Source organism: Oikopleura dioica, chromosome PAR (genome assembly GCF_907165135.1).
Source record: "Oikopleura dioica chromosome PAR, OKI2018_I68_1.0, whole genome shotgun sequence".
Lineage (NCBI taxonomy): Eukaryota > Metazoa > Chordata > Appendicularia > Copelata > Oikopleuridae > Oikopleura > Oikopleura dioica.
This window is the reverse complement of record NC_137293.1, coordinates 12550827-12575999: the sequence shown is the minus strand read 5'-3', so window position 1 is coordinate 12575999 and position 25173 is coordinate 12550827. Positions and strand designations below refer to the sequence as shown.

The 25173-nt window shown below is 40.4% G+C and overlaps 5 protein-coding genes across 7 annotated transcripts; 4 read left to right on the top strand and 1 right to left on the bottom strand.

Annotated features, from left to right (window-relative positions):
• Positions 1-5776: 5776 nt before the first annotated feature.
• On the top strand, positions 5777-7720 carry LOC145703148 (uncharacterized). The gene is made up of 3 exons (XM_081780462.1): positions 5777-6252; positions 6294-7464; positions 7510-7720. Exons 1-3 carry the CDS (start codon positions 6149-6151, stop codon positions 7669-7671), a joined length of 1437 nt encoding a protein of 478 aa, XP_081636588.1. The 5' UTR covers positions 5777-6148; the 3' UTR covers positions 7672-7720.
• A 3152-nt stretch (positions 7721-10872) lies between these two features.
• LOC145704100 (uncharacterized) lies at positions 10873-15072 on the top strand. 3 transcript variants are annotated; one of them, XM_081781536.1, is made up of 7 exons: positions 10873-10965; positions 13061-13133; positions 13294-13477; positions 13566-13745; positions 13810-14023; positions 14069-14510; positions 14644-15072. In XM_081781536.1, the coding sequence occupies exons 1-7, from the start codon at positions 10931-10933 to the stop codon at positions 14878-14880; spliced, it is 1365 nt and encodes a 454-aa protein (XP_081637662.1). In that variant the 5' UTR covers positions 10873-10930; the 3' UTR covers positions 14881-15072. The 3 variants fall into 3 exon arrangements, with proteins under 3 accessions (XP_081637662.1, XP_081637660.1, XP_081637661.1); XM_081781534.1 differs by lacking the exon at positions 10873-10965 and adding an exon at positions 12336-12608; XM_081781535.1 differs by lacking the exon at positions 10873-10965 and adding an exon at positions 12696-12773.
• Positions 15073-16812: 1740 nt separating this feature from the next.
• Positions 16813-19142, top strand: LOC145701900 (dynamin-1-like protein). Its single transcript, XM_081779113.1, has 9 exons — positions 16813-17004; positions 17053-17258; positions 17302-17387; positions 17428-17674; positions 18095-18310; positions 18408-18478; positions 18523-18660; positions 18702-18937; positions 19021-19142. Exons 2-9 carry the CDS (start codon positions 17102-17104, stop codon positions 19103-19105), a joined length of 1236 nt encoding a protein of 411 aa, XP_081635239.1. The 5' UTR covers positions 16813-17004; positions 17053-17101; the 3' UTR covers positions 19106-19142.
• Positions 19143-20224: 1082 nt separating this feature from the next.
• LOC145702793 (uncharacterized) lies at positions 20225-23502 on the top strand. The gene is made up of 11 exons (XM_081780061.1): positions 20225-20344; positions 20621-20682; positions 20953-21051; positions 21505-21576; positions 21671-21715; positions 21759-21875; positions 21965-22141; positions 22257-22536; positions 22674-22735; positions 22932-23097; positions 23362-23502. The coding sequence occupies exons 1-11, from the start codon at positions 20340-20342 to the stop codon at positions 23456-23458; spliced, it is 1182 nt and encodes a 393-aa protein (XP_081636187.1). The 5' UTR covers positions 20225-20339; the 3' UTR covers positions 23459-23502.
• Positions 23503-23674: 172 nt separating this feature from the next.
• LOC145705039 (uncharacterized) lies at positions 23675-24649 on the bottom strand. Its single transcript, XM_081782487.1, has 2 exons — positions 23858-24649; positions 23675-23811 (listed from the first exon to the last, which is right to left on the bottom strand). The coding sequence occupies exons 1-2, from the start codon at positions 24599-24601 to the stop codon at positions 23764-23766; spliced, it is 792 nt and encodes a 263-aa protein (XP_081638613.1). The 5' UTR covers positions 24602-24649; the 3' UTR covers positions 23675-23763.
• Between the last annotated feature and the right edge of the window lie 524 nt (positions 24650-25173).

Genomic DNA, 25173 nt, shown 5'->3' with positions numbered 1-25173 from the left:
AATGCTCCTAGGAACATCTCAACGTCAATCTGTTCATATTGAAGACACCTGCGTCACAGAAGACCTCTTGCTCATGTTGACAGACTGTTTTGAATGCGGACAAGATCACGTAAACCGAGCTGGCAGCGCAAATACGAAATCGTCCGGTTCTTCAACCAAATCGCAGAAAATAACGAGAGTTGGAAACAATCTACTCCCGGAGAAAGTGCATCTCGAGTTCACCAACGACGTCGAGCAGTGTCTCCAAGAGTGCACTTTTACCACCCGAACATGGATTATCACACGTGATCAAGAATTCTGCGACTTTGATCGACTACCATCAAAATGTTGCATCGTGCGTTTAGTTCCAGTTCCCGATGGAATTACAGTCCCGAAATTCTTCTGGAAGGCCTTTTACATTAAAAAACTGGACTACCTCGATTCTACAATCAAAATTCCATACTCAAGTAAATGCAAATTCTTGCAAAACTCGCTGAAAACATTGCATAAATTCGATCGATACAACACCGACGTTTACAAAAATGAAGAAATTCAAGAAAATACTCTCTTCAACTGTGATAATCTGGCTCACTGGTCGGTTCTCAACGCTGTTGATCGAGTTGTTATCGTTCAGAAATTATTTCTCTTCTGGGCTAAGTCACAAGGTCTTCTGCCTGAGGATACAAATTCAAACCACGATGATATTCTTGATCGAATCGCTCGTCTGAGCATCTTTTGGTCGTATGCTCTTGGTCTCAGTCCAAACAATAGAACAACGTTTTCTGAAGAGTTCCACGAAGTCATCGAAGAAGAAGCAGATGATGATCTTAGCCGAGTCTTTATAAATGCTGATGGCGACTTTGAAGAGTTTGACGCAAGAAGCAGAATCGAACAAAATGTGCCAGGATATGTTCTTTCGGTAGAACTTCTTCAAGGAAAATGGCTTCTCGGCGTTTTGGTTCCAACAGATCAAACGAAGATCAAGTCAAATCTTCAGTTCACCGGTCCTGCAGGCTGTGGAAAGAGCCACTTGATATCCTATTACGACATCGATCACCCAAAGCCCCTCCAAACCAGGGTCGTTCCTGGAGCTGCTGAAAGCTTTCACCGAAGATTCAAGCTTTATTCGCCGTGTCAACTTATTCCAGATCAGCTTTCCAAAGCGAACTCTCACCGCTTCATCAGATCTTTTACTAAGCCGATCATCAGTGTTGCTGGGCCTGATCAAACTGCATTCGAAGATGGCAGAACATTCTTACAGTATCAAGTTGACTTCTCGCCAGATATAAAAGACATTTCCTTCCAGTTTCTCTACGGAAGAATTCTCTGGCTGGCGAAGAATTTGAACAAGCGACGGACGCACGAGATTCCCATTGAAGAAATCACCGAGCTGATTATTTCTTGGATTTCGACCCTTTTGCAGCGACGATATCTTGAAACAACGATGCTCAATTGGCAGCGAATGGCAGCCGTTTGTCTTGGCGAATTAATGGGATATTACTACCGCGAAAGCCAAGAAGGTGGAACTTTTACAAAAGCGAAGTGGGACGAATGGTTCAAAGCGATTCTGATCGACAGTATGATCGATCTGACGAGAATGTTTTCAAAGTCGGGAAATCCTGCACTTCATTATGGTGGGCAGTATCTTCAGCGATTGAAGACCATTCTTGAAACAATCGAAACGAAGGAGTTCAAAGGCAACAGAATCTCATCCTTTTCAAAACATGCGCGAAGTATCATCTGGCAAATCAAGTTGAATGCTGAAAAGAAATCAACGCTCAACATCTACTTTTGACCAACTCAGAAGTTCTCGAAGGCCACCCTACTTTTGAGGAAATCCACCCGGCCCACTACATTCCCACTCTTCACCAGCTTCATCTGACGGAATGGATGTTCATGGGGTCAAAAATTTCTAACTTTTTGATTCTATGCTCGCAGCACAATTATGTTGGTCGAAAAACGGCGGCGAAAACCATGGCGAAGCTGCAGAAACTTCGATATTTTGAAATTACTAAAGATGCTTTCCACGATCAAATTATGGCTGCTCTTCGACTGGATGAGCCTCTGCTGATTTATGCTAACTCATCGAAGCTTTCTCAAGAGTCTTGGAAGAAAGTGATGACGCTGGTCACGACAAAGGATATTTTCTCAATCATCGACTTTGAAGATGTTTTCCGAGCACTCGATCCAACTGGTTATTATAAAAACATGAGCAAAGTGCGCGACACCGCCATCGAAAAGATCCAACAACGATGGCTAACACAGATGGTCTTTGTTCTCGCAATTGATCCATCTCATCTTCCAGAAATCAACAAGCACTTGCCCTCATCATTCCGAATCAACGTGGATCGTTGGGAAGAATCCGACTGGATGACCACAGCGCATCACTTGATCAAAAGTCCTGGAAAAATAAACCAAGTTTGCACCATCTTCGCGGCGTACATGACAAAACTACCAGTTCATTTCTCGCCCGAGTACGGCTCCAAGATCTTGAAAGAATACGATGAGCTCGTGAAAATCAAGTCACAGCAGATTTCAGCGGAATTAGAGGAAACTAAAGCCGTGAATAACTCAATTCAGGAGGCGCACGATGCATTTAGCCGAAGAACTCTAGAATACAATGATGATAAAGAACGACTCGACGCAATGGTTAAAAACCTCGAAGAACTGAGAAAAGCATCTGATGATGCGCTTGAAGAATACAGAACTAACTTCAACAAAAACCTCGAAATCGAGCAGCGATTTTCCCATCTCCAGCAAATCGTCAACGTTTTACGAGAAGAGACGGATATTTCCAGCCGAGTCCATCCGCTGTTCCAAAAGGCGCAAAATGTTCTGAAAAACTTGGACATTCGCGATTTTGAAGAAATCCGAACTTATCGAAAGCCTCCAGCATCGGTTGTTCTCGTCGTCGAGTCCATCTGCTTGTTGTTCAACGAAGAGCCGACTTTTGAATGCGGAACGACTTTGCTCCACAAAGACAACTTTTTCCTCGAGCTGGAATTTTTCGAAAAAGAAAAAGTAACAAAACAAGCGTTTCAAAAACTCCGACATCGGCTCGAACGCGTCGACGAAAAGAAGTCGCCAATGCGTCTAAACCCGCTTTGGGGCTGCTTCACTGGCTTCAAGCAATCGTCGGCTTCTCCACAACTTACAACGAAATGCTTCCAACGCTCAAGCGGCTGAGAAAGGCAGAAAATGAACTAAACGATGTTCAAAAGCAGCTTGGCGAGTCGAGAGTCAATCTTGACCGGCTGAACAAGGTCTTTGAAGCTCTTGAAGAAGAATGTAGCGAAGTGAGCAAAAAGATGTTCGAATTGAAGGCGAAAATGAGAAAAGAAGATTCAGAACTGAAACACATCAAACAGTTCTTGAATGAACTCGGACCCTTCTATGACAAATGGAAAGCTAGGCAAAGAGAGCTGCAAGACGCCACTGAAAAATTGAACATTCAAACCAGAGTTCGAAATCCCGCGTTTGCCCGGGGGAAGATACGGGCACGGGCAAGAAAGTGAAGATTCCCGAGGGCAAAAGCGGTCACGGGCAAAAAAACGAATTTTCCCGCGGGCCAAGCGGGCACGGGCACAATAAAAAATATTCCCGCGGGCAAATTCGGGCACGGGCAAGATTCCCGCGAGCTTAAACGGGCACGGGCAGACCTTATGAAAAGTGTTTAAACTATTTAAATAGCGTGGAAATAGACACCAAATACTTGAGGGAGTATATTGAAAACTAATCTGCATACAGAACTGTTATGACGTGCTTTTTTTAAGGTTAACGAAGTTTTCCAGCCCATTTCCGCCTTATAGACCCCCGAACATTATACCTTTACAAATCAACAGAAAATTTTAAGAACTTTAACGGTTCAAAATTCTAGAAAACTCCACTTCCGGTCGGTTCTAGAGCCGGAAGTTGACGTAATTTAGGTGTTATGGTGAAGTGTGACCTATCAAATTGATGGGCTACACGACGTTTTGACTAAACCGACGTTCTCGCTAACCGACGTTTTCGCTAAACCGACGTTCTCACCAAAAGTCAAAACGTCGGTTTAGTCAAAACGTCGGGTTAGTCAAAACGTCGGTTTTCCTTAAAAATGCGTGGGCGCCTTGAATTTGGTTAAAACTCAGTTTGGAAACCGACGTTTTCGTCAAACCGACGTTTTCATTATCTTTCGAAAGATCTTTGTGAAGAGTAAAAGTTTAAGAATAATGAATATCTTCATTAAATTAACTAATATAATAAAAATAAATCTTTTAAAAATGATCTCAAGACCGATAAAATGTAAAAAGATCAGTAAATTATGCAGACTTAATATTTTTTTAAAATTATTGATTTTGTTATTCAAATAATAATTTTAAAATAATAAATTAAAAAATATATATTTTGTTTTTCCAAGTTAACAATTTCGGTTTGAGTAAGACGGCGGGCTTTAGACAGAATTTTTAATCCAGGAAGAGCCTATTCTCATTCGCTCTGATTGCCCCCGCATTTTTAAGGAAAACCGACGTTTTGACTAACCCGACGTTTTGACTAAACCGACGTTTTGACTTTTGGTGAGAACGTCGGTTTAGCGAAAACGTCGGTTAGCGAGAACGTCGGTTTAGTCAAAACGTCGTGTAGCCAAATTGATGCTCAGACGATTTCCTATCATTTTAGACGAAGAATCAAGGCCAACCGCGGTAAAATAAACCGGAAAAAAGTGAAGAAAAAATTCATCACTTTATGCCTTTTTTACATAATTTTAACGGTCGGTTTGACCAGGTTTGGGACTGTTTCTTCTGAAATATTGATTTTAGGATGACTCGAAATCTTCTGAGCATCAATTTGATAGGTCACACTCTACCATTTTAACTAAATTTCGTCAACTTCCGGCTCTAGAATCGACCGGAAGTGGAGTTCTCTAGAATTTTCAATTCTCGCTTCACCGACTTCAAATATGGCTTCTCCAATGTCCATCCCGGGTTCTTCGACGTCAATCCCGATTTCTCTATCGTCGATCCCGACTTCTCCAACGTCGATCCCGGCTTCATCCATCTCCATCTCGGCTTTGTCAACGCCAATTTTATCTTGAAGAAGCCATGATCGACATTCGAGAAGCGATGATTGACAACTGAGAAGCCGGGAGTGACGTTTGAGAAGCTTGGATTGAAGTAAGTGACGGTCGGATCAGCATTGAAGAAGCCAGGATTGACGCTGGAGATGCCAGGATTCAAGTTTGAGCCACCAAGATTGACGTCTGAAAAGCTAGGATCGAAGTTTTTGAAGCCGGGATTGAAATAAGTGAAGCCGGGATTGACTGTGAAGAAGACAATAAAAGTTATATGATCAATCAATTTAAACTAATTCACATCGCCGTTTGCCCAAGTCGCCGTTTCCGAAAGTTGGGGAAACGGAGACCATTCGGTCGTAGTTTCTAACTAGCTCCTAAAACTTGCGATTTAAAAATCCGAATTGATTCAGGGTCGTTTTTATTTTATTTTCTTATTTTGAAAAATAGGCTTGAGATTTAGCAGTAGAAAAAATGTTCCCCGGGCTGCCCTCGGGAATATTTCGTGCGGGAACGCGGGCAAACCGCCCGTGCCCGTTTATGCCCGCGGGAATCTTCTCATTCATGCCCGTGCCCGTATCTGCCCGCGGGAAAATTTGTTATAGTGCCCGTGCCCGCTTGGCTCGCGGGAAAATTCGTTTTTGTGCCCGTGACCGTTTTTGCCCCCGGGAATCTTAAATATTCTGCCCGTGCCCGCCCGCCCGCCGCCCCCTTGCCCGGGAGCCGCAAAAATTTCGAACTCTGATTCAAACCATCATCAGCGTCCTCTATGTCTTCATAATCTCAAGATGGGACAAAGAAGAGCGAGAAAACCAAATTAACATCTTGGGCGATATCTGCGAAAGATTCAAAATCACGCCGGATGAATTTTCTTCTGATGAAACTGTTCGTTGGTTGAAAATTGACAATTCGAAATCGTGGCCGACTCAGAACGCGAAAATCATTCAAAAATACCTTGGCGAAAGAAAAATCGACTTCTTCATCAGAAGTTGGAGCGAGTCGCCGACCAAATTGACCGACGAGCTTGTTCTTTCCCTCGTTCAAGCCGAGGAAGAAATCAAGGAAGAGTGGACCGAGATATTTGTGAGAAGACAGTTCCCAAAGTACTCGGTAGACTCACGAATGTCGGAAGCGAATGATGAAATGATCACTACGGAAGTAGAGTTGCTTGAAAAGAAGATTTTCGATGACATCAAGGCCAAGAAAACGGACATATGCGATCTTAGGTAAACTTTTACTGAGAAAAAGACGATTAAAAATATTTAAGTACGCTTCGAAAGAAGGTTTCCATCCGCCATCGTAACAACACTCAGTGGACTCAAGCTGAATCGGAGAACAACTCTCTCTCACAAATTTGGAAGAATCAAAGAGACTCCGTTTCTTGTGTCATTAACGCTGCATGGGATGCGATGATACTGCTAGAGAAAGTTGCTGATCCGCTCGTTCCTTCGAGAGTGAAGATTTTCACAGAAATTCTGGATAAGATGCCGCGACTGGCGACGATTGAGGTAGATGGCGTCGATTCGTCGAGAAAGATGCTGTTTTATGCTCATCTTTTCCCCGCTCTGAGATTCTACATGTCCACCGAAGTCGTTGATGATTATGAAAGCTACCTGATTGTTGAGAACTTGCCGCTGCAGGTTTCAAAGAGAGAAGAACTCCTGCAAATTCTCAAATCAAAGAGCTTCGAAAAGAAACTCGAAAACGAACAAGATTCACTAGAACTAGAAGAAGCGCTGGCCGATCCACAATTCAGCCCTTTCGTGCCATCTGACATCGCTTCCGACCCGATTGAGCTCATCAAAAAGGTCTGTCACATGGACGGACATTCTCGACGAATGAAAAAGCTTCTCCGATCAATCGCTCTTGGAATTCCAGGCGACGGCTTCCCACATACGAATTTCACTCCGCCTCGCGTTTTCATCTGCAGCAGAGAAGACAGATCTATCGCTCCGAAAAACATCGTCGCAGATTTGATCGCAAGCGGAACCAGAAACTTTTCGAGAAAAAATGATTCTGAAGACTTTTGCAGATTGGCGCTAGAAGATACCCTCGAATTCAAAAATTCAAAGGGGATGATTATTGCGCTTCGAGAAGAAAACGTCAATCACCCTGAGCTCAATCGCTGGCTTACCAGCGAAACAACTTTGCTCAAAGATTATCCTCTTCGGAAAGCAAAGCAAAAGCGGTTATTTTCGCTGAGTAGCCATCAGAAATGGACGCTGAACGAAATCTTGTCAAACCTTCCAAGATCGATTGACTCTAAAGTCGCCATTTTTATGTTGGAAGCAGCGAGAAGTGCGACCGATGGAAGATTATTTGAAAAAATTGTTGATGTTTTGAAAGAACAAGCATCAAAGATCAATTTGAATTCAGAGGATGAAGAAGAAAAGTCGATTTTAGAAGCGTTTTTGCAATTCGCTGAGCAAAAACTAAAGGTACAATGAATTTCTAACGATAGTTTCACCAAATAATCATTTCAGAAAACCTGCTGTTATGTGACCTCCATATCTCCGAATAGAACAGACGGTTTCCCCCTGGTCGCGATTTCAAAGTCTGGGACTCGACAAGAAGAATATTTAAACATTGTGCCCATAAGCGACTCGCTCGACGAGTCTTCAGTTGCGAAAAAGTTCAAAATGTAAAAACTGTTATTTTGCCTCTCTTTTTTATTTCTATATAATAAAATATCTATTTTTATACAAAAACAACTGTCTACTTTAGAAGTTCCAATAACTTATCATTCCGCGTGGTGCAAAATTAGCGGTCGCTAAAAAATCTTGAAAAACTGGCGCTGAGTACTAATTTAATCGACCGCAATATGGTAATATCCGCAAGTTCAAAGTCAGAGCAGGATAACGCAATAGTCTCACAGGACATGTCACAGGTTATTGGGTGGGTTTTAAGATTGTACAACTGCGGTTGCAATTTCGAATTTGGACAATTTCAAGTTATTTCTTGGCACTTCCAGAAATGCGGCTTGACTTAATAGTCTCTAGCGTGGATTATTCAAACGATAATTATCCAAAAGTTAACCAAAATCGTGGCATCTATCTGTATTTCATTTAATCGTCCTTGTTTTATATACAGTAGCAGGGGGCTTCCAAAGCCGGCTTATTAGGAGCCCGTCGACGAGAACCCAACACGATTATTACGATTGACACGAGACAGAGAGGCCAAGAGCGCATCGATTTTTTCGGCTGGCAAGAGCGTTGGTCCGTGAGCCCGACCCATGCTCAGTATAAAAGTCGTTTGGACACCAAAATTAGAAAATAAAGAACACAGTTGCTTTTTATTACAACCCATGACAATGAGAGCACCGATGAAAGTCAGAACTAAAAGGTAAAATAAAGGATGAAAATTATTCAAGAAACTTGCTTCGGGGAATTGAAAAACGCTCGTTATTTTTGAAAAGAGCCGAACAGATGGTCAAAACTCTGAGAATTCTTATGGGATTGCAAGCCCAGTTAAATTAAGCCACTTTGTTCTGATCAAGCATAAACAAAGAGAGAGAGCAAGGGACTAGTCATGTTTTGCTACTGTCCTCTGGCAAGCACAATATGTGTCCAATTATGAATTCGAGCGTCTTCCTAAGGGGATGTGAAGCTTCAAGCAATCCATTCTCTGAAAAACTAACACGCGCTGCTCTTCAGAACAATGGGCTGTATCATGACAAAAGCCAAAGACTGGTGAGTCCAAGATCTTTTAATCCATCAAAATTAAAACCGAAAAAATCGTGGAATTTTTGGCTTCCTCAGAGAATTGAAAATGAACTCGGCGAACGGCAAATTTAGGTATTTTTGGGAAAAGATGTAATTTTCCGCCACTTTGGAGGGGATCAATTAAAATTTGAGGAAGTTGCTTGATATTTTGAGAGGAGCCCTTGATAACCAGGATGTTAATTACACGACTAATCAAGTCATTTTCTTTTTAATGAAAGCAGAAAACTCAGAAATTGAACGGTTCACGATGACCCCACTTTCACATTGCGAGGTTTTCAAGTAAAATGTTCAGTTTGGGGCTGCTCATTACATATTTATTTAGAAAATAACGACGTATTAAGGAGGTAGTCCTTGCTTTTTTGCGATTTCGGTCCTTTTTGAACAACGCTCTGCCGAATATGAGCTTGAGTTAGAGGTTAAAAACTATATAGATAGAAAGGTCAAACCCTGATCTAAGTTTGAATTTTCTGGAAATAATTTTCGGCGCCCCCTTAAGGAGTAAGAGGGCAATAATCGAACACTATGCTTGAGAAATCGCCATTTTGGCCTATTTTCAAACGCGCCTAAAATCAAGGGGCGGTTTCAAAAATTTATACCAATTATATTTTTCGGAAGTTCATACCTTCTTCTAAGTTTGAATTCAGCGAAATAAAAAAAATCAAAAAATTAATATGTAAAACCATCGATCAAATCTGGGGTCTCAAAATCATGAAAAATGAGTTTTTTAAAGAAGATAAATCTTTAGTTATCTTTATAATAGACATTATATTTTTTAATTTTAATAATCTAGAAGTCATAAAAATGGAGATAAAGCCAAAACTTTGCATAAAATAAGCAAAAAAATTCGAGTTTTTGAAATTTTTTCATCAAAATCTCACTTTTCAAACGCGATTTTCGGGGCTTTTCTCTTACATTTAGAAAAAACTATTAGAACAAAGTTTGTAGATCTTTATACGAGCTTTCAGAATCTGCAAAGAAAAATTGAAAATTCCGGTTTTCTTAAAAGCGAGGACTACCTCCTTAATTTATTAATGGACCCCAAAACAGACTACGAGCGATATTGGCGAGTTTGACAAGTTCAGATCATCGTGTGATTCGCTAAAAGGCTTCATTACAGATTTTACAGCCTTTTACTGTAGAATATTACTGCTTTTTTCGAGTAAATTATGCATGCCGGAATAAAACAGTTGCAGTAGAAAATACAGTATTGATAAGAAAACAAGTCGCTTCTTGAATTTCGCTCTCAATCAAAGAATTATATTCATTTGGGAAAACAAGTCAATTTTCCGAATCATTTGCAAGTCGCTTTGTAGCTTCTAAAGGGTACTCAGCACTTCACACAGATTCTAGCCACAGTAGCTGACATTTTGAGTTCCAGTCGGACTTCCGTGTCCCCTTTCATCTTGAATCGTTTTTTGAACTTGAATGAATTGAATCAAAACTTATCCGCTTTTTCAACTCGCCAGATAAACATGAATAATTTTCTGGCCACGAGGGCTAAACAATTTGTTAACATAAAATTATCAGTTATCGAGCTGTTGTTTCCGAGCGTGAAATGAGCATTTCTCCCTTTGACCAAATCCCGCCTCTCTTGAATATTCTAAAAGTCGAGCAAAGTCAAAAATTGCCTCATTGTCAGATTAAACTCCGGAAGATATCGTGGCCGCTCCCCCGCCAAGTGCATTAGTGATTACTGTATTACCGCATTTTTAAAAAATAGCGAGCTTCGAATGCATTTTTCTTTTTTTTTTCAATTTGCAATCTTTGGCAAAAATAACATTTTTTCTTGAACAAATGCAAAGAAGAATGAAGAAAGAATTTTATCTCGTCAAATTGTTATTTTTTCTACAGAGGAACCACGTTTTAAGAGCATCCCAAATAATTAATAAATGGAAATTTTATAGATTTTTTTCGAAACATTGCGCTTTCAAACTCCACCCTTATCGTTCATGTTTATCACCAATTTGATAATTTATCAACAATTTGAACAAATTATTTATGCAAACGGAAAAGAATAATTTTCACACTGAGCATTTTTGCGATGGCGCGCGCGAGTTCTCGTGATCCCTCGTCCTCGAGCGGATAGCTGCTCGCGAGTAAAAATAAAGTTAAAGACGAGCAAAAATAGATAAGCACAACAAGTTTTGTAACCAAGAGAGTAGAAAAGAAAACAACTTAGAAAATGGTGCTTCGAGTTTTAACAGAATCAACAAACAGGTAAATTTTTAATTGAGAAAAAAATATGATTTTAACTACACAACTTCACAAGGTCTTTTATCTAATTGATTCTTTTAAATAAAGAAAATATTCGGATAAAGAAATAATTTATTTTCCCTTCCACTTTTAAGAACCCTTGTTCTCAATTTCCCCCAATTCTATTTTGACTATTTGATGACTAGAACTCAATATCCGCTTTCGAAAAAGCGATAAAGCAGTTTCTCTGATAACAAACCTAAAAGCCGACTCTCATGCCATAATATCTCCCGTTTGATAGTACCGCCAGTTTCTATAATAAATATTCATGTCCTTATCAAATTATCAAAAAGAAAGATCAAAAGAAAAACGGTTGCTTTCTCCCGAAAAAAATAATAATTATTGCATTATTTTTCTTTTAATTCCTATTTTAAAAGTAAACACGTGCTATCACCTTAATAATTATTACATAATTACTGAGGTCAATTCTTTGTTGAAGAAAGACCGTTTTCCCACAATCAGAATCGCCAGCAGACTCTTGCTTCCAAGGGCATCTCATCATCTGCGGAGTTTGTGGGAAACGGTGGCTTCTTGGACAGTAAATTGGAATTTAGATGAAAATACCACAGATGGATAGCGGCCCGAGCTTTAGTGGGTATTATTTCCCAACCGGTAGAAAAGAGTCTGAGAGTCTAATTTGCATTTCAGGAGAAAGGTAAAGGGCTTTTTTGAAGCTTCAAATGTTCAAATGTTTGTTGTATAAAAATCAAGCCCTGTCAGGGTTCAGAGCACGAGACCAGGGGATGATAGAAAACCACGTGTTGTCTGGCGGGAGACGGGTGATTAGAGTTATAGAAACAAAGATTTTGGATCATCAGAGAAACAAAACTCCTGACCGTTCAAAAAGTAACTTGATAACAAATTAATTGACAAGTTGTTTAATATTCATTTTCCCCGACCAAAACAAGTCCCCGAATTACAACTAGTACAATTACAACTTGCAACAACGATTAGGTAAAAAATGTTTTACTCCGCTAATCAATCTTTCAAGAGAAAATCGTTAAAAGATGATCTATCATCTTTAAAAAAATCCTCAGATTGATCATCATCGTCAATTTCTCATTGTAATTACGTCTTCTATCATCTATCAATTTATGTTTTCTTGACTTCGTATTTTTTTGACCATCGAAAAAGGAACTTTTCGCTCATCAAAAGCGTTGGTAATTTGTAATTACTCATGGCATGAATTGACAAAAATGAACCCATCGAAGCATGAAATCCATCACGCAGCTCGTAAAAATCGCCTTTGTCCTCTCCCTCTGACTTAGTAATGGGGCAAAACAAATAAGGAGCCAAAATAGAAGTAATCTTATTTTTTGGGCACACAGCTAGGAGTGATGCCCAATTCAAGCTCAGGCACACAGACTCTGACCTCATAAAACAAATCTAGAGGCAAACTCTGAGATAAATTTGGATAGATTAAACAATAGACGCAATTTTAACGAGAAGAGCAGGGAAATTATGGTGATAGCCTGGCGTAAACCACCAGCAAAAGTCGAAGCAGAGAAAATGCCCGGCACTAGAAAAACAGTCACGAGAAGTACTGAAGTTAGAAGGCCACTGAGTTGCTCTGCCAGTAGCTCAAGTACAGTTAATTCAACAAGAAGGTACCGATACTCTAGATTAGAAGTTTCAATAATTTCTAGAATCATATGAAAAATTTTATTTGAGCTTTCAAATTAAAATAAAGAGAGAAAATAAAATAAGAAAAAAATAATGACTTCAACTTCTACTAAAATTTACCTGCCCTTCCGAAACCCGTCGAGAACCGTGTAAGCCCCTGTTTTCTTCCCTCCCATCTGTCAGCAAGGTGGTAAGCCGTTTTGAGGCCAATTGTGGCGCTGCACCACCTGCACCGTTTTTTTTTCTCCCCGCCACTACCAGCTGGTTCGTTCCACTGCCGTGTTGATATTTATCGCAAGCGGGGGAGTTAAGATTTAGGCCAGAAGCTATTTTTTCTGAAAAGGGGCCACTTCGTTTTTTCCGAAAAAAGTTTTTTGGGTCGTTAATTTTTTAAGACCAAGGCTTTTTTTCTAAAATCCTAAATGGAAAATCCTAGGATGAAAAAATCGCCGGTGCCAGAGATACGAATGACAGAAGCGGCTTTGAAGAGACAGGCGAAAATCAAACAGGTAATAATTTGAAGTAAATTTTGACCTTCTACTAGCAACGGCGACACTTCCCTCAGGGCATGTTTTTCTTGCCTTTGGGCGAGGACGATTTCGCTAGTTTTCGAATTCTTTAAAACTAGATGTCCACTTATAAACTTGGTTTACATATGAATTAATTTAGGACAAGGAAAAACCTCTCCGATCGACGCCTCCAACAACCCGTTCTGCATCTGTCTCCACCGGGCCATACCCTCTTCGTAGACCCCTGAGCACTAGAATCACACGGTCTACTTCCAATGCCATCGCAATGAACAACAACAAATTGAAAGAACCAGAAACCAGCGCGGCGAAAGCGAGAGCTGGAGGTGAGTCAAACCCTTTAGATTATATTTTTATCGCCACAGTTTGAGAGCTATTAATTTTTTATCAAAATATTAAACAAAAAATGTTCAGCGAAAAAGGCGAAAATAGAAGAACACTCGCCAACACTGATCCGAAGAGTGAAGTCAAAGGAAAACGCGCTGCGGAACTCGCCCGGACTCAGCTCTAACAATAAACCAATTTCAAAAGCAGGAAGTCGTGATAGAATCCCGTCGTCAACTTCTTCAACCTCGAGAGTCAGTTCTAAAAAAGGTAAGAATTGGTATTGATAGTATAGGTATTGATTCTAACTGGCGGCGTTTAACAGAATTACTAGTTGATCACGCTGCTAGGGCAAAACTCCTCGAGTCACGTGTCGAGGAATTGGAAGCAAAACTCAAGGATGTTACGAATAAACTAACGAGAGCGGATGAACTCGTGACGATCATCTTCCCTAGCGTGCTCAAACAAAAGGACCAGCAGATCAAAATGATGGAAGAAGCGGCACTCGAGAAAGTGGCAGAGCTCACCAGCAGAGCTGCTCTTGAAAAGTAAGAAAATTTTCTCCCAATCATTTTTCTATCTCATCTCTTTAGAGCTGTAAACGCCGAGCAGATTGCCAAGCTACAGCAAGAACACTCCTCCTCCCTCGCCGATCTCAACGCTAGAATCGCCGAACAAACGACGAAGCTCTCCGAACTTTCCAACCAGCTGAGCGAGTCCCAAAACGAACAGAATCAACTGAAAACCGACATTTCCAACCGAGACTCGATCATCGCCGAATTCCCGAAGCGGCTGGAAAAGCTAGCGAAAGAAAACGACAAAAAGATTTCAGAAGAAGTCGAACGCCGACTCAAGCCTTACGTCGAGGCAAAGAATTTGGCGGACAGTATGAAATTTGAAAACGAAGAAAAAGCGAAGCAGAACAAGATCTTGAGGCAGAAGAATAATCAAATCGTCCTCGAAAACGAACAATTTCGTGAGGAGATTGAGAAGTTGTCCAAGTTCAAGCATATTGCGGAAGATCGATCAGAAATGGTAAGTTGTTAGCGACGTTGAAGTTGTTGTTGTTGCTCTTATTGATCGGTCGCATAAGAATTTCTTCTTTTATATAAATCTTCCAAATCAATTTTTACACTTATGGTTTCCAAGAAACTCACTTTCTTTTCAGATCGAGAATATCAAAAACCACAACCGTCGTCTCCAAACCGAAGTAGAAACCGTCCGACAACGACTCTCCGCCGTCGAGGCCGAGAAAAACCTGCTCAACTGTTCCCTAGACGAGGAAAAATTCCGCTCAGAAACTGGCCACCGCCGACTTTCGACCAGCTTTGTCTCTTCCCATGAATGCTCGACACTCGACGAGACCGTCTTCCATTCCTTCAACGAAAGTTCTGCTTCTCCATGAAAATAATTTTTATTTATAAAGCCCTAAGAATTAGTGATTGAGCTTTTTTTTATCGAAATCCAGAACACCTGGAGAAAAAAAAAATTCGCTCAGCACTTGATTATTTTATTCGATTCGCTGTACACTTCCTTTTTATTTGTCAAAAAACGTGATAAGGTTAAAATATCTGTAAATACATTTAAAGCTAAATGATCTTTGAATCTTATCTTTGAGGCAAAGAAAGGGATGAACGTGAGATTTTGAAGATGAGAACGTGTTTTGATTAAAATGAATTACCGGCTGCGTGTCAGATCGACGAATATGTATATTTTTTGCCGTCTGCATGTTCAAATCTGCATGAAACTGGCAATTAGAAACGCAAGTGTCAGAATGCCTCGTCGATGATATGTTTTTAATCCGGATTTTCGCTGGTGGAGGATACAATCTCTTTCGCATCCCCGTGTTTCGTAAACAAGAAGGGCTTCTCTTGAGAATCTTGAGCGGGGAAAACCGCCGACCACTCGGCAGGATATCATCATAGTGACCGCCCTGATTACTGATAAGAAACGAGACGATAGTGTTTTTCCAATTCGACAACTGGGTAGCAACGGTTGGATTGTAGAACTATCGGAAAGTGAAAAACATGCTAAATTAATCTAGCAGCAAATTAGATGATTCTAGCGCTTGAAAAACTAGAGCATCTGATGAACAAGTCTCTTATCTTGTCAAAAATGCAAGAATAAGAGCCTTGACCTTGTTGATTTATGCTTGTAAGTCTTACTTAGAAATAGTCCTCAAGTGGCCATTTTTTCAAGAGTTCTGACTTTCGCCCTTCAAGGCAAAAATGATAGATTTAATTTGATTCATCTTTGTTCAAAATGCAGTCGCTTCAAAAGTCAGTGTCCCGCCCTGCTTTAAAAATTGGAAGAATTCGTGTTTTACGCATTCAACTCCCAACAATTCGGATTGTTGAACAAGCTGATGCAAATTGGACAACGAGAATCGAGTGCTCCAAAATCGATGCTTTCCTGAGTCATTTCCATCTAAAACCAGAATATGAATCTCCGTGTAAAGTGCCACTTGAAATTATGAAAGATAAAGCGTTTCAAGCGGAAGTACCTAAAACTGGTGCTATTTATATTCTCAAACAACATCTGCTGTTTAGGCAAAACATCATTTTAAACATCTTTTTTCAAAGAGTTGAGACGCTATTTTCATCCTTTTACTGCGAAACATGGAAGATTGAATTTGTAAATGATAATATCTAGCAATTAAAAAGGTCTAAAGAAAGAATCGAGTGTGATTTTCTCTGAGAAAGCAGTTGTGGTAATAATAGTCATTTAGAGGGTTGAAAAAGTGTTAATTTTCGAACAAAACCGCGGGTTCTGATTTTTCAACGTCGAGCTAGAAACGTGCCGAAATATCTTACTCAAGAATTTGTTCTATAGAACCACAGAAAACATGCAAAAATGAGCGAATCAATCAAAAATAGGAAGTCAAGTTTTCGTAAACGCGAAAAATCGACCAGAGCGGATGTTGCGCTCGCTACTAAGAGAAAAGCAAAAAACGCACGAAATTATAGAAGGGGACGAGATGGATGTCCTAATTAGAATGATGAGTCGCATTGACGACGTTTTGGAGACAGTTGGAAGGTTTTTTCTTGAAATCGTTAATTTTAAATTTACTTCCATTTTAGCGGGGATGTAATTTCTCTCCCTCAAATCGTCGCGATCGGCTCACAAAGCTCGGGAAAATCGTCGGTTCTCGAAAATATCGTTGGACGAGATTTTATTCCTCGTAACTCAGGAGTCTGCACCCGCCGCCCGCTGAAATTGGATTTGATAAAAGTCGACAGGACGCAGGAAATAGTAACCCTTAGAAAGGCAGCTTTAGATTTGATAACAACACAATTGCGAAACTATTCAAAAAGCAAGTTGAAGGGCGAGTTTACGAAGAATGGGCGGTTTTTGCTCATTTGCCTGACAAGGTTTTTACTGATTGGAACGAAGTTGGACTTGAAATCGTCCGGGAGACGGAGAGACTTTGTGGAAATAATAAGAACATTTGTGATACGCAAATTGGTCTAAGAGTCTTTTCGCCGCATGTGGTTTCACTTACGCTGATTGATTTGCCAGGAATAACAAGGTTTTCTGAAAATTTGGCCAGCGAATTCAAACTAAGCTATTCTTTTAGAGTTCCTGTTGGTGATCAACCTGAAGACATAGAAGATCAAATCGTTGCAATGGTCACGAAGTACATCAAACGTCCAAACACCCTTATCTTAGCCGTAACTGCTGCTAATGTTGATTTCGCCACGTCTGAGGCAATTAAATTGGCAAGAAAGGTTGATCCACTCGGAAAACGAACACTCGCTGTTTTGACTAAAATTGATTTGATGGGTACTAATAACTATATATTGCTGCGATTCCAAGAGCGTTTCAGATAGAGGAACAGATGCGATGGATGTGATTTCGGGAAGAGTTCTTCCCGTTAAATTGGGAATCGTGGGTATTATGTGCAGATCCCAGGTAAGATAGGGTAAAGAAGTGGATGACAATGGTTATTTAGGCCGATTTGAACAAGAAAACAACGATCAGAGAAGCACTCGAAAAGGAGAAAAAGTTCTTCCGCTCAAAATATCCCTCTGTCGCTGCGCGATCTGGAAGTGCCTATCTTCGAAGGAGCTTGTCAAAACTTTTAGTGGAGCATATCCGTGCAACGTTGCCGGAATTAACGATGAAAATTTCATTGTTGAGGAGGCAGTTTCAATCGCAATTGGCGGCCTATGGCGAGCCGGTAAAAGACTTTTCAGGAAGTTTGGAGATTCTGCACCATTGAATTGAAATCAAGGAAGAGAAAATCGGAATCTCTTAAAAGGCACGCTACTGTCTCTTCTAACAAAATTCGCCAATGACTACAGGCAGGAGTTTAATTTCGCTCGCTTTTGAAAATTACGTTCTATTTGCGATCAAGCCGCAACATGGTCAGCCACAATTTGACAGCTCGATGACCTGTAGTTTTTGAATCGTTAAAATGCAAAGTAAACTCGTCTGAAGCGATATCATCGACGGTGCGGGTTATTTCACGACTGACGAGTTGGCTGGTGGGGCAAGAATTAACTTCATCTTTCACGATACTTTCGGAAACGCTCTCGCGCAGGTTAATCCTCTTGACGGAATAGGATAGTGTTGAAAAAATGATAATGGTAATGGCTTGTCTTATCTATTGCTAATAGACAATTGGCAATCCGGACCGTACAATTATCTCCTATCCAAAAAAGCGCCGGTTGAAATTCTGACATCAATCAGAAACTCCTCCGGAACCAGCTCAGCCGTTTTCATGCCCGACCGGAGCTTTTGTACTCTCGTGAAAAAGCAAATTCTCCGACTTGAGGAACCAAGCATCCGCTGCATCGAACTCGTACAAGAGGAGCTGAAAAGAATTATAAATGGTAAGTGACATATTGCATGTAACGTACAGAGCATTCGATGAGGGAAATCATTGATACAAGCACTCGAACTCAAGTGGTCGTAAATGGTCATTTTTAGACGCGCTGTCAGCGGAGTACCAGCGATTCCCACGACTTTCAAACAAGCTCCGCGATGCCGTGATTTCTAGCGTAACTTTTCTTATGACAGCGTCAAGAACTTTCCTGACTTTCAGATCGAAATGAGGACAGCGCCGGCAAAAGAATTTATTTCGAATTTCATCAAAAACGAGGTGTCCTACATTAACTGCAAGCATCCGGACTTCCTTGGAGCCAAAAAGTCTGCCATCAGCAAAATGACAGGCGACTCAGAAGTACAGTTATTCCACTTGAAAGTGTCTTATCTTTTGACTAGCAAGCAACGGAAAAACGAGAATGCGCAATTGTCGAGTTCTTGATCCAGTGCTACTTCAACATTGTCAGAAAAAGCATTCAAGATCACGTGCCCAAGGTGATCATGAATTTCATCGTCAACGCTGTCAAAGATTCGCTGCAAGGATTCCTCGTGACGACTATTTACAAGACCGAAAGTGGAAGTGAGAGGAACATGAAAGAGCTGCTGGCGGAATCGGAATTTATTGCGCAGCAACGGTAAACTCAGTTTTTCGTATAAGTAAAAATCAATTGCAGAAATACCAAAATTGTCGATATCAGTAATAAACAGTTCCATTTAGAGAAGAACTTACCCACATGCTTCAAGCATATTCACAAGCCGAGATGATTCTCCAATCCGTTCGAAACGAAACGAACACGCTATAATTTCATCTCCAGCTGTGCATTTTTTACCAAAATTGACGACAGAGAATAAATTGACAAAATCCTGAAGCTCGGATCGCAAGCAGGGCAAATAGCAGCGCAGCGCCTGCTTCCGTTTTAAAATTTCAGCCGAGCGTTAAAACAGAAAAAATAGGAAGTTGCTAATGGAGGCGAGCACCTGCGCGGTTAACTTTTTTGCGAGGTGATATTCTCTTTCGGAAATCGGTCGTTATGTTTTCTGGGAGGACAGACCTTGAAGACGTTTGAGCATTTACTTTGTCTTATGGTCAGTAATTCAGCTAGATACGGTTTATTTTCACTGACCCTCCCAGGATTCTTCATAAGAAGTTGTTGAAAATATCAGCGAAGAAAAATTTGAGCACACAAATTCCTCGGGATAAAGTATTTAAAGAATTTAAGCCAAGTGGAAGTCGAAGCGCGGCGAGCATCTTTCATCTCCCTCTGAGTGGGGTTGTTTGCCGAGTGTCCAAATCGAGAATTCGTCAATTTCGTCGTTGAAAATCGACAGATGCAAATAAGTACTGCCCAGGTTCTGAATACTTATGGCGCCCTCCTGGCGGAAATCTATCTTCTCAAGCAGGGGAAAGTAGAAAATTAAGAAATAGTTAAAATTCATCAATTTATTTTTCATATGTTGTATGGGTAGAAACATTCCACCTGACAACGATAGAACGTAATCGGAAGACCTTCCCGAAAAGTGAGCCATCCTAATGGTGATCTATTATTCAGTAAACCAACAGTCTTTTATACGTGAATTTCGATTGTGAAAATACAGTCAGTTAAAAGACATTCAAAAGATTGAATCAAAGCTTAGATTCTACTGTAGTTCAAAAATCGCTCTGTAGTTCGAAATTCTCACTGTTGCGGAACTAGTAAACATATTCGATCGGAAGATTTTAACACTGATCCGACGCCACAGTAACGCGCAGCAAAAAGTGATTACGCGACCATGCGAAAGGGCCCTTCTCCGTTTGAACTTATAAAAAGACGTCTGAGTACCATTTTTCTACTTCGAGCAAATGACAGGAGTCCTCATAAACTGTACCGATAGGACAAGATCAAGCATCTGAGCACGTTTTAAGCTCATTTGGCTCATTTCCAGTCACACAGGAATTTTACTGTAAGAAGCCGTCCTAGAATTTATCAAGTTTTAAAACGAGATTCAAACGAAGAAACCTAGCAGTTTGAGCCTAATTCTAGCCGTAGGGCTCTTTCTATGAGGTATTTTAAGAGACCCTACCTAAGCTTGTGTGCTAGAAATTGACGTTATAGCCTATAATAGGTCTATAACTTATAGGTCTAAGATTGTCTAAATTGGCTCTGGCTTGTATATCTTCTTGAGCCATATTAGCTGCGCCGATTACCTAGTCAAAAATCTCATGAGAAGCGACTGAATTACAAGAGTCTGAATTACAAACTCTATATTATAGAGTCTATAAGACTGTGATCGGTCCTTTTTTTACTAGAAACTTGATTATTCAAACTTTTTAATTCAAGCTCAAAATTGGAGCACATCATCGATTTCTTGCTGAAGAAGACCGACTACGATGATGTTTACGCCAGGGTAGCCCAAGAAAAAGAAAAATGGCAAAATTTTTACTTTACAAAAAAATTTTCGACTTTCGACAAATAGACTTTAACATTTGTCCAAACAGAGAACTTGCGCTAGTGGTGATGTGCCTAATCTCAGTCCTAGCACCACATAACTAAGTTACGTGATCATATCACTAAAAAGAGAGAAAATTTGATAAGTACCTAAACCTGACAGCATAGAACTGTAAAAAGAAAAGGCGATAAAAGACGCTAATCAGAGGTTATCCTTGTATCAGAGCACAGTCGAACACACTCGCCCGAGGCAATGTCACAAGATTTGCAAAGATATGTTTCAAGCGGAAAGATAACGAAATTGAAGAGCTTTCTTGACCAAGGTAAATTTGATTTGGGTTTTTCGATTTTTTTTCTCTTCCTTGATTTCAAGAAATGATTTTTCCAAAAAAAAAATATTGAAATGTAAGGCGAAATAACTGCAGAATTAGGGGACCTCAAACGATGCTCAAATTTGCTCTCACTTAATGAGTAAAACCTCAGCTTGAATGGTATTTGGCCAAAATTATGAGCGCTCAGCGTATTTTCGCCAAATCTTTCGTCCAAAAATGAAGCGTTTTTCAAGAGAACTAAGGCGTCTCTCCAAGCCAGAGGAAAATGATAAGGGTAACTCGTTGATGCAAATTGAAATGTGGCCCAGCTGTGAACATGATTCCCTAATGAATTTTATTAGTCGAAATTTCACGGGCTGCAAAAGTTTTACGCTGCCGCAAATTAGCCCACCCCAGAGAATTTTATGCAGCACTGTGAAATTATTCTTAACAATAAACTTCAAGGAAATGTTGATATCGATGAAAGACTTCCGAATGGGTGGACGGCGCTGCATAGAGCCACAGAAGAAAATAAAGGTCAGGTGGCAAATGGCATCTTCTTTTATTGACTTGTCTGAATTTTTGAGTCTTGTACTGTACTTTTCAATTGCCATTGTCATCTTCAAATAAGTCAAAATGATGAAGACTCTGATTGATTACAATGCCTCAGTAGATGGTTAGTTTGTGTTAGCAACCGCGTTTTCTATCGATAATTCTAGCAAAAACAGATGCCGGCTTCACGCCTCTGATGCTTGGTGTCCAGTCTGGAAATCTCGAAGCCATCAGACTTTTAGTAGCGCACAATGCAGATGTCAACGCACAAAATGGATATCAAGGTATTTTTTGAAGGATTCAATGATCGAGAATGATCTTCAATGAATCTGTCAAGGGTCCCTTTCTTCCTTGAGTTCATTTCATAATTCAGCCACGCCGCTGATGCTCGCCGCGGCGGAGGGAAAGCTTTCGATAATTCAATTCCTGCTGAAAAGTGGCGCAGACCCTGAATTAAAGGACTACAGGAAACAAACGGCCGCCGACTGGGCAGAAGAAAGAGGAAACCACGAAGTCATTTCCTATCTCACCAAATACGCCCAAGATCAGCGTAAGTACTCTAGGACAGCTGTGTTTGTACTGAAGTGCATACTTTTATGTCGTGTAGTCGGGAGCACAGATTTATTGCGTCACGAAATCTTATAAAATACTGATTCAAAATTCAGATGGAAGCTTGACAAAAAACGAAATCGCGGAAATCATGAAGCAGCACGAAAACACTGGAATGGGCAAAAAGCGCAACTCGCGTTCCTCCTCGCTTCAGCCAAAGAAAGACTCGTTGTTCCCCGCTGACCTCTCCAAAATTGACGAAAACAAGGAGGTCACCGCCGATGACCTCAAACTCGGCCTGTCAATTGGCGGCGCCTCGTCCTCGAAGCTGCATCGTCCCAGCGAAGTGTCCATAGTTTCAAATTTTGGGGAGACGGACTATTTGCAATTGCACAGGTGCGAGAAAGGCTTACTTTTGACAAATAACAATTTTCAGAGCTTCTCAAACAAACGCTTTCTTTTAAATTTTACGGAACTAACTATGCAAACTTCAAACTTTGCAATTTCAATATTTATTAAACTCGTTTTTTCAGTACAATCACGTCATTACAGGATCGCATCGCTGAGCTCGAACTTCGCGTCAAAACCGACCAAGGTAAACAGAAATGCAATAAATCTCGGCATTCCATGAAAGGCACACACAATTATCTTGATTTTTTAAAATGTTCCTGTGGTAAATTGATGGATATATGATGGTACTATCGACAGTAAATAGAACGTCGCTAGGAGCAAAGACTACTGTTGTTTCTTCGAATATTTGAGTCGAAAATCGCTTCAATCCTGCATTTAAGACCTGATTCGACGACTAGAACGCGTAGAATCGCGCCTTGGAATCAACGAAATGATGACTCTCGTCGAACGAAATCGTCAACTTGAAGAAAAAATACGAACACTGGAAATCGAGTCCAAGAAAAATGCAGAAACGACGAAGAAAGAAACCAAATCAGATGACAAAAAGTAAAATTTTCTAAATCTTCCAAAATAACTTTCAAAAACTGCTGCGCTGGGACTCCTCCGCGCAAATTCACAGATTTCATGACCAACAATCTCTGTAATCGACTGTATAGCTTCTAATGAAGATTCAAAATAGAATATCACGGTTATCTTTATTGGTGAAAAAAGACCTTTTCTGGATAATTATACACCGAAAAGGGAGAAAATTTTAAGAAATCTTGATTATTGATTTGTAGTAATTTCTTGAACTTAAAGTTTTATAAAAAGGCACTCGATTTTTGATGTGATGGATGCAGAAAAGAGGAAAAAGTCGCTGAAAGAGCGCGGAGCAAGTCTTTTTCGAAAACTGTCAATGGATAGCTGAAGAACTTGTCTAATTCAGATCATTGAAAATATATTTTTTTATTGAGATAATCGTGTTCTAGTTATTGCAATTTTATAAATTAAGAGAAGACCTGCTCTAACCCTGCGAATATTGACGCAAATTCAACAGTCAGTTTGATTAATAGTTTATTTTCAATAATTTTTCGGCAATTTTCATGGTGAACACCAACTTGTAGAAGTTTAGCATAAGACAATGGCATGGTTTAACATTTCGCGATACGGTTTCCCGCTACTAAATTTTTGAAGAGCGTTCTCGTCTGGCGTAAATTGTTAAAATGAAGAAGTTTATTGTTTCCTGATTTGTTCAAGCGCTGGTTCCAGGTCTGGAATTCCCTTAAAATAATTTTTCGTAACGACAATTACGATTTTAAACCATTACCTGATGGTACATATTGCATGCATCCGTATGAGGTCTTGATGAAACAATTTTATAATTGTTCCGATTGAATACGTCCTCGTGGTCATTCAGTCTGAGGCGTTTTCTGCCACTAGATGGGGGGTCTACTTCGGGATTTGAACCACGTGGAGTTGGTAAGTAACTTTCTAGCATCGTTTGCTTCAGTATCTTTGCAGAATGTTGTCCGTCACATTGGGAATATACGCAATTGAGCAGGATTTCACTGTTCAAGTTAACATTGTTTCCCTTGTGTGTCCGTTTTGTCCCGTTATTTTCGACTATCGTTGCGTATATTACACACCTTGTTCCAGCCGGTCGTGTAATTTCTTGGATGCTTGGTGATGAGGAACTTGCGGAACTCATATTAGCTGTGTTCATGAGATTACTCTCATCATCAGCGTTGGGCATCCATTCTGGGTCCTCTAGATCACCAGAGCGTTTCCGCTTTCGGGGGTTTCCTCCTTTTGACTCGACCTCAACTGAGGCATTAGATGAAGCCGGGGTTTCCTCGCCGGGACTCGGCCCAGGAGGGTTATCCGTGGGTAGTGACCCGCATGAAGATGGGGAGGTCTTCGCCTCTAAACTTTCAACTAATGGACGTTTTCGTACGAATTTCCGATAACAAGCACGGTATGTGTCGGTATTTCTCACTTTTTTGTGCAAAAATTTTAACATTTTTATGTCCTCTTCCGTAGCGGGTTTCCCCTCGCGCATAGCCCTCTCCATCTTTTTTATGTGGTTGTCGAGTAAGGGCCAGTATTCTCGCTCTGTCTGTATACATTCTCTAAACTCTCTCTCCAATAGATCTTTGAGATCCGTCATCGTGAAAAATATATCTCAAGTGAACGTGGTTTTCTTTGACATTGACTCGAAGTGAGTGAGTGACAGATAAATTGCTGAGTTTTAAGAAGGCCGGGCAGCGAATCTAGAGAGTTACTCGAATCTAGAGAGTTGGCCGTCAAGAAAAAAAGAAAAATATCCATTTTTCTGGATTCTTTCCGGCCTCTCAATCTATTTTACATCAAAAAGCGTCCTCAAGTGGCTCCAATCTCGAAAAAATGCCCATCTAAAGAGAAATTTTCGTTTCCAAGCAACGCTCCCAGTCCACATACAAAAGCAAAGAGCAGGGATCATTATTTCAACCAGCTAAAAGAGATTTTTACAGCATCAAGAGCTTCTGATCTTATCGGTAAGTGAAAATAGAGAAAAATGTTCTGGAGGAGTTTCTAGAACAGCTCTGATTGTTTTTCATTTTTCGGAATTTTGTCAGTTCTAATTTTGCACCGGCGAAAACAAGG